The 9,417-nt window shown below is 39.5% G+C and overlaps 1 protein-coding gene across 1 annotated transcript in view; it reads left to right on the top strand.

Annotated features, from left to right (window-relative positions):
* Positions 1-9,417, top strand: part of MACROD2 (mono-ADP ribosylhydrolase 2) — a 1,327,587-nt gene that overhangs the window by 922,859 nt on the left and 395,311 nt on the right. Inside the window, exon 7 of the mRNA XM_026653173.1 lies at positions 1,414-1,444. Within this exon, the coding sequence (XP_026508958.1) occupies positions 1,414-1,444 (31 nt within the window). The remainder of the gene's footprint in view (positions 1-1,413; positions 1,445-9,417) is intronic.

A 9,417-nucleotide genomic window follows, 5' to 3' on the forward strand; every position in this document is an offset into this window, starting at 1 on the left:
GCCCGCTTCCTGTAATCATGAAACAGTCATGATTTATTAAATATTTTAACTCTTGAGTTTTCAGAGAACAGTGGTATTTAGCTCTAAACAGTGCCAGGTTTTTTTTTTTTCCTGCAGTGCTTGTGTTACTGCCATCCCCAAAACTTACCAGGGAGCCCTCTAGCTGTTAATTACAGGCAGTTGTTTTAGAAGGGAAACACAATCCTAGGATTTAATTTTCAAAGACTAGTAAAATATTGCTAACACTCCTTTTTATCTTGAATTTCTCTGCTGACTATGTAACTTTTATAATGGCTGTTTGCAGCCTAACAAGTATATATGATTTTTCTCTTATGACTTGTATCAGCAACCTACAAGCAGAGGATTAAAATAACTAACCGTGGGCAGCTGCAGGGAAAGAGGGTGCGTTTTGTCTTTACTCTCAGTTTACTGTCCCTGGACACTGCTTAAGAGCTCCATCTTTTGTATTGTCTTCTAGCTAATAGGTCTGTGCTATTTTTCATTGCCTCCAACTTCTGGCTTCTCTCTTCACCCTTCACTCTACCAAAAATCCTCTGAGTTCCTGACTTTTTTGGTTGCAATCTATTGTTCTACCCTTCCCTTGGTCTCTTGCAGCTACAAGGTGTGCTCATGGGGTATTAATTTCTCTGCTAACCTGGCTAGCCTCTCTTTTTTGGATCCTTCTTTCCTGTGAATAGCTCTACTTCTCCACTGCTACTTATAGTTTTCCCAATCAGCGGAAGTAGAATTAAATTAACATTTTATTGGCAGTTGGTGCTCATTTCTCAATCGCAAGCTTGAGACTAACTGGAGGCTTGGAGTAGGTCTACACACATGCCAGCCAACTCGGGCTCAGGCTGTGGGGCTGTTTCATTGCCGTGTAGACTTCCAGGCTGAGGCTGGAGCCCCCTGGGACCGTCCCACCCTTCAGGATCCTAGAGCCCAGGCTCCAGCCTGAGCCCAGATGTCTACACAGCAATGAAATAGCCCCGCAGCCTGAACCATGCAAGCTTGAGTCAGTTGGCACAGGCCAGCCGTGGGTTTTTCTTTGCTATGTAGACATGCCCTTGTGCAACTATGGGCAGCAGGAGAACTGTAGGTGTGTCTCTGCAGACTCAAGAAGATAGCACAGAATTAGTTCACATTTGGCACATTCACAGCCACAAGGGCTGTAAACGCTGCAGTGTTTTCATTACTTAGGCCTTCATTGGCCAGGGAAAGTTTTCTAACCCAGGGGTTGAATTTTTCAATCTCTACTGTGTGTATTAGAAGAAAACAATCTTCTTGTACCCTACTCTTGTCCTATGTGAATATTGCATCTATCAGTGGTGAGAAATAGGCATTTAAAAACAGTACTGGTTTTAATAAGTTCAAAACCAAAAATCCAACTCATTTTCTTGTTTGTTTTTACAGGCATTCCCCTGTATTTCAACTGGAATTTATGGTAAGTAAGACCTATTATTAGGTACCATTTAAGTGGGTTTTCTTCATAGCAAATGGTCGGTGTTGTTTAAACAGATTTTTTGTGCCTTTGTAGATCATTTTGGCTAGCGCATGAATTAATATTTTATTATTATTATACAACAGCATTCAATTGGACAATGCTTGGGATCTTGTTGTACAAGTGAAATAGTCTGTGCCCCAAAGAGCTTATAGGTTAAGGCCCTGATCTTGCAAAAATGTATGCAAGTTATTAACTTTACACCCATGTGGCTCCAATAGTGCAAAGTTCAGCATGAGCAAATGCTTTCAAGATAGGGTTCTACGGAGACAAAAAACTAAGATATGGGCAACTTTGTACATCATGCAGGGAAAGTGGCCAAGGTGATGGGGACATGTCTTGTTAGTTCCATCATTTTTTGTTTGTTTTTATTTTTTTAATTTGTTTCCTCCCCAACTGGTGATTTATGAAGCGATGAGGGAGAGGGATACTATCAAAAGATGGCAAATATTTATATATATTAATATACATTTTTATTGTTTTAATTCAACCTGTCCATTATTAGTCATCCAGTTTCTTGTAGTAACCATGGGAGAGATGGCTATTGAAGAAGTATTTGAAGGTGGAAAGGGGTAGATTCAAAAAAGGTGTTGCATACTTAAAAAGCAGCATGGAGAAATGAATGGAGACTATTATGGGTGGAGCTGATTCTTTACTGGTAGATACAAATATATTTCTAGCTTTAAAATCTAGTAAATTGCTTTTTTTTGCATTTAACGTTTTAAAATGCATATAGAATTATAATAGGTAGTGTTATTTTTAATCTCTCTTAAGGTTAATAGAGAGAGACTAGCAGTGCAGCAAATTTAAAAAATCATGGAAGAACTAAGTGCCACCATAATAATCATTACTTAGTTATTGTACATACGTCAGATATATTAATTTGCAGCCATTTTGCTAAGTTAATATTAGGATTGGCTAATCAGATATTATGAAGGAGAAAAAAGATCCACAAAAGCATGACAGCTTTATTATTTTTTTAAAGTAAGAAAAATGTAAAATCTTTTTATCATGTACCAGCATCAGTATAACATCAGACAGGCTGATTATTTTGATAGTTGTTAATTTGAATCAGATTTCAGAAAGTGGAAAAGGAATTACTTCCTTGTACAGTTCCTTTTTTCCCCCCTTCCAGCTGTATTAATGTTACTTATGAGAAGATTACAGCTGCAGTTTAGAAACTTTAGAAATCACCAGATATGGACTTATTGCAGAAAAATCTTTGCCTCAGTCTCCAAATCCCTTATCTTCTAGGGAAAATTCTGGGTTTCATTCCTGGACATTTTGGATAATGTGCACACTTTTTTCCTTAAGTCTTAACATGGACATATTTTTGTTATTAGTTTGCAAAAAGACCCTAGACATGATGCATGTGTATGGAATTTACTAGCAAATGAAATGCACAAACAATTACAGTTCATTTTATGAGAGTTGGTTTAGTCAATAGAAAGTAAGCCCTGCATACAAGAAACATGGTTCCCTGAGGTAACTAAAAGGAAGTTAGATAGAACCTCGAGTTCCTTTTCCCGGGTAATGGTACTTTTTGAGATGGTCATTGAATTTTTTTTAAGCTGAAAAGCTAAGGCACAGCTGAAGCACTATATAGTATGGCAGATGGAGTTTCCATATGTATCTGTTGTTTTCATTGGTGTACAAGGAGCAAAGCATATTTCTGCCAAGACACTCTGTCTTTCCATAGTTTTCTATAAAAGGCTGTCAGCACGCAAACTCCTAATTGAGCTACTGCTCTGCATTTCAATATTTGCCGTCTAATTTTCAAGGAGATGTGAGAATGACACTTTAAAAAAAAAAACTTATTTAGCCCTGCTTTTTCCCAGAACTCTCAGACATGACTCTTGAAAGGGCATTTTCATCTGGTAGCTGCTAAGGGCAAGTCTCTGTGTGAGATCTGAAATGCTGGCAGATTTAAGAAAGGGTGACAGCAGTTGCTGTGCAGTGATGAACTTGCCAGTGATGCTGTGTTATGTAATACATTTGGGGACCAGGGCACATATACAACACACAAAGATCTGCTTAGTGGTGCTGCTGGTGGTTGTTTTTCCCCCTCACTCACATGCTTTAGAGATTCCCATTGCCTAGGACAGCAAGTGAATTTCTTCTATTCTGTATAGATGTTCATCACAATAGTATCCGAGTGCACTCCAGTTATGCATTAAGCAGCATGACTGCACACCTGTCATGTGGAGTTTATTATCTCAGCGTCTCTCCATGTGGAGAGGCGTATGTAATGAGTGTCTTGTTTTGGTAAAGTCTTAGGGTTTTGTTTTTTAAATGTACTTCATTTCAGGTGACCTTATTGGGTAATATGTCTAAGCTATCCTAATAGTGAATATTGTTTCACACATACTAATAAGAAAATATTTATTTTCTTCTTTAAAGAATATATGGCCCTGATTCTGCAGTCACATCCCTGCAGACAAAGCATGCCCCCTGGCAGAGCCCCATACACTGAAAGTTGAGCTTCAACTCAAGGTCATCAGGACTCTGGTCAATTTGTAGGGGTTCACCTCTTTGGATCGATTTGTAGGATTGAGGCCTGGTTTTGCTCAATGTTCTTATAAATGCTTGGTTTGCTTTTCTTCTCCCTGGCCTCCTTAGGCACTCCTTTCTAGAGAAAAGCCTTTCCTATTTGTATCACTTAAGAACACTCCTTCCTCAGAAAAAAAAAGTGTGAAGAAGAAAGTAAGCTTATTAAGTTTTGGGTAACAGCAGGTTCCTTTTCATGAGAGGACGTTTGATGGAGGAAAAGTCTGCATTCCTCCCAAAATGCACTCTCCACGCTCCAGCTTCTTAGAATGCTTAGAAACACTTAGAAAGTGTTCCAACTTGAACAAGTTAAAGCTGTGAGAAGGCCAGAGGCAAGTTGCCATTAAGGCACCATTCCAGAAGTCGAAAAGAAGACTCCGGAGCGTCATCATTTTTCAAGACTGATGGAATTCAAATGAAGGATTAAATGTTTAAAAAAATTAGGTAGAAGGGCCCTGGTGCTTATTTCTTGTAAATCTGTGTAAAACAGATTAGAATCTGGCCCAAAACTTTGAATTAAAAACTGTATTGCTTTTTTACTTGGAGATCTGTGTAATCTCTGATATGGTGATAAAATGATGATCAGCCCAAAAATAAAAAATAGAGGAGGCACAAGGAGTGGAGACTCATGTGTCCCCATACCTCTCCTAGATAGTGCTCTGTGCCTCAGTTTCCCAACCTGTAAAATGAGCATAATGCTACTTACCTCCTTTTGCAAATGCTTTGAATGTTACTGATTGAAAAGCATGGTATAAGAGCTGAGTATAAGTATTTATTATTAGTTAACTGAGAGATGACTTTAACAAGTACTTTCCCTTATGACAGGAACATATTGAATTCGTAATCTTAAAGAATTCCCAAGGAATGTTCATAGTCAATCCAGTATTGTTTGGAACTGCCAGCTACTAGACTAATTACCAAGCAACAGATCCACAATATTTACCTAGTATAATTTAAGATAAGAAAGATACTTGAGGTTAACTCTGTCAGGAGAGTTGTCTTCTAGACATACTTAACTTATGCTCCACTTGGGAGCAAGGCCAAACTAAGTAAACAATTCTGATGTAAATTCTCCTTTTCAGGGTCTTCCAGTGCTTTTTCCTCTTTCCCTTGTCCAAAGAAAGGTCAATATCTGTTTGAAAAGTTTTTGGTTTTCTTCTTAAATCAAACACCTACATACACTGGTCACCATTAATAAATCTAATTTACCAGGGAAAATGTACTTTGGAAATCTTTCCAGAAAAGACATCTTTGGAAAGAGACCAAGCACAGAATTTCACATCTAGAGTGGTTGGTTCCTGCTTTCCCCCACCCCCACCCCCAAAAAATTACAGCTTGTGAAAACAAAGAGTTATTTAAAGGCTGCATTTTTACCCCAGCTGTTATAGGAGTCATGGATTCCATGATTTTCATGTATTTTCAAGTGTTCAAGACTTCTGACGTTTGGGAACTTTTGCAAAAGGGAAAGTGGATGTGGGATAGTAAACAGTGGGACTAATTTCACTGCGAATCTTGAGAGTTGCCAAGTTAAAACCTAGGCTGCATACACAGATGGGAAAGGATAAGAATTCTCTTAAATTAGGGCTCATGGTTTGCCATGTGATCATGGCAGATCATAGATTCTGAGGATGGAGAAACATAGGAGCATTGGATAGGGATTTTAGGATGTTATCATCTATGTTCTCCTGTGGCTTACTTACTGCCATATTACTTGCGATATAAGTTTGAGGTACTGTTGCCACTTTTTTTTTGGTTATACTCCACCAATGCAAGAAATCAGTTTTAATACTTATTAAACTCACTTAAAAAGTAAAGAAGGAAAAAAATAAATTAAAATGGAAAATAACACAAAAAAATTGCAGAGAAAACGCTATGAAAGTCTACATTTTAATAGGTTTCGGAGTGGTAGCCGTGTTAGTCTGTATCAGCAAAAACAACGAGGAGTCCTTGTGGCACCTTAGAGACTACCACATTTATTTGGGCATAAGCTTTCGTGGGCTAAAACCCACTTCATCAGATGCACCTGTGCATTGTTGAGTCCTGGTATCAGCATGTGTGACCCTGGCATGCTGTTAGTCAGTGTTGGGAGGAAGATGCTGCCCAATGTTTCTTAAGTGCCTAAGGGCTTCCCTCAAAGAAGAAACAGACAAGTAACAGATCTTATCAAAAGTACCCATTCAAAACAATATTCCAGAAGTCCATATATGGACACTTCCTCTTCTATTGCTAAAACTAATTGCTAATATTTGTGACCTCACCAGAACCTCTGAAAACCCCTATCTGCAATTCCTTAGTCCAAACAAACTAGGTTCATGTCACTTCTTTGGCTCTGTTCTGTGGTTTCTTTCAACAGCAGTTTCACATAATACATTTAGAGGATAAATTAGCATTTCAACACCTACTTTGGACAATGTCAGATTTCAGCCAAGAGCAAAGTTTACCAGAACATGTGTCTGTTGCTGCGATAGGGCTGATCTGAGAGTCACTAGGATAGCAATCTGTTTTTCAGTGGTTAACTTGTAATTACAATTATTATTAACATTAAATATAGTTAAATATTATTATATATGATAAATATATAATATATAAATATAATATTGCAGCTACTAAATGACAATTATAATATTTAAATAATTCTAGTAATCTAATTAGTACTTGTTATAAGAAACTGTCACATGTATTATTTAACAGAGATCTTATTTCAGACAGCATCATGTCCACATTACTAATTGTTCTCTTCCTACCCTCAGTCCTTTTCTCTCTGGAATATATTTTAAATACTTAGAAATTATTAGCAGAGAATGTAAATTGATTAACTCTCAACAGTCTGCAAGTAGTATTCACGTGACCTATTTAACAAGGAGAAACTTTGACTTGATTCCGGAAGGGAGGCTTATTAAGCTCCATATGTCAATGGGAATTGGCATTTTATGGATATCGTAGCTTAAGGTATCACAAAGTGTATCTATTCCAGAAGTGATTGCTGACTGTCCAAAAGAGAGCTTTTTCCTTGCTCTCCTAGAGGACAAATGTGAAGCTTCATTGGAGTTTTACTTAGTGATAAGTCTCAAGGCTAAGCACTGTAAAGTTTTGATTACTGAATTTTTGAGATGCTGTCCTGAGTTCCTCAGTGACCCCACCCTACCTTTATTGTAGAACTTTCCTTCTCCATCTCACCTCCATGCAGACAGCCAGAATATTGTGTTTGTGTGTTTGGGGGGGAGGGAAGGCAGCTTTCTCTCCAGAAAGAGAAGTATCTTTGTGAAGGGACGGGAGATCATATATAGCCCTCTTCTTCCTTCTGGACAGAGTAGAAGCAACAAAAGGAAGAAAGTCCAGAAAAGTCTAGTCATCCTGTACAGTAGCTATTCTGCTAGGCCTCACTAGCTCTAAATTAACAGTTTGTGTATAGCAGCTACCTTGCTCCCATCTACCCTGCATATGCCGCTCTCTGGTGATGGGCAGCTCCAGTTCCCCACTAGAGGCTTGGTCAAGGAAGATACTTTTCCTGTTCTCCTGCTCTTATTTAGTATTGACTTGTAGTTTAGGCAGGTGGACTGGCTCCTCCTCCTTGTTTCCAGCTGGTTTTCCAATGAAGTATCTGGACACCTGCAGAATCAGTTGGAGCAGAGCCAGCACCATCCAACAGCTAGCTCTCCACCGACCTCCAATAAGTTCGGTACATACTATAGCTTGGGAACTGCATCTCAGAATTATGGACTTTTCCTGCTCTTCTTTCCAAGCCTGTTCCTGCAGGCAAGTTGTCCTACAGGATAACGTAGCTGCAAAGACTTTTAATATCCAAAGAAGAACACACTTTGGGCGCCATTAAAAACTGGACCTTGACCACCCTAGTCGTTATATTTGCATTAGTGTTTGTGGTTTTCCCATTCCAAAAGCAAGGAATACTTCAGTTACCACAATGAAAGTAAATGGTGTACTTCATTCAATTCCCTTTTTTAAATAGTTCCCACTATCATCATAATCATTTTATATTTATATTACAGTTTCACCCAGAGAATGCAAGTAAGACTTGGATCCAATTGTTCTAGGCACGCAAATATTGTTATTGTTCCTGCCCTGAAAACCTTACATTAATATGATATGTGCAATATAAAACTGTCTTCTGAACAAGAGAATAAATATCACCCTGGCTAAATACCAGTGCAAATAAATTTGCCCTTGATGCAATCTGGCCAAAAATAAATCTCTCTTAAACCAAGCATAGGCCCAGTCCTGTAAAGCGCTAAACAGCCCCGCTACACTTGTCCCAGGAAAGGAGCAGTGGAGAAGTCCTCCAAGCAGGCTAGAGTGGCTTCAGGGAGCAGACAATCAGGGCCCAGAAGGGCCCTAGAAAAAGGAGCCGCAGAGCCCTAGACAGGCAGTTCCTTGCTGGAGCTAGAGGAGTGCAGATGATGCTCCTGACTGCCCGAAGGGAACTGCAGCACAAAGGATAGCTCAGTGCTAGTAGGGACAAAGGGAGTGAGGAAGAGCTGCCGGGCCTGAATTTAGAAGGGCCCTGACCTAAGGGTAAGGCATTGGTGAAGGCTGGGGCCATGGGGAAGTGGCTCAGGGAACTGAAGGCAGTCTTGCTAAAGGGACACGGTGATGCGTGATTGCTATTCTTAGGGTTCTTGGACTGGGACCTGGAGTAGTGGGTGGGCCTGGGTCCACCTCCCAAGGGCCATTGGGGAAGGGCCTACAATTGGACAGCAGTAAACCTGCAGAAGGGGATTGAACTATCAGGAGGCCCAGCTGGAGAGCTGGGGCCAGAACAGACTCAGAGGATGAAACCATTACATCCAGGGAGGAAGCCCTGGGAGTACGGCCTGATACCAGGGCCTGGACTGGTCTAAAGACTGCAGGCAAACGACCAGAAGGGGTTGCTCACAACAGGTGGGTGCCCTGCCATTACACACCCTTAAATCCCATTGACTTAAAAAAAAAAAAGGCAGAGAATATTATAACGGCAGGAATAAGCCATTAACAGTGGAGGGACATTGCCAATGTTCTAAACAGAGCATTTGTGTATTTTATTTTCATTTTATTAAATGTGATGAATTGTCAAAACACAGGGTGCACATTAATATCTAGCAGTAGCATGAGACCACTGGCAATTAGATCAAAGCTTAGCAAATAAGCTGTTCAAAAATTAAGGCAACCAACTAGGTATATTGACATTTCTAACCAGCCAGTCCCCAGTATATGTTCACATCAAGAAGCTCAGGTTCAGAACCCTAAGGCAAAAATCCACCCTGTCCATGATATATAAACCTAATATGTATTTTTGCATTGTTAAGAGAGAGGAGATTGATCAGTTCTACTGTTCAGAGATTTAGAGTGAAATCTCATAACTAAGGATATGATTT

Source organism: Terrapene carolina, unplaced genomic scaffold, assembly GCF_002925995.2.
Source record: "Terrapene carolina triunguis isolate 2854851 unplaced genomic scaffold, T_m_triunguis-2.0 Scaffold132, whole genome shotgun sequence".
Classification (NCBI taxonomy): Eukaryota; Metazoa; Chordata; order Testudines; family Emydidae; genus Terrapene; species Terrapene triunguis.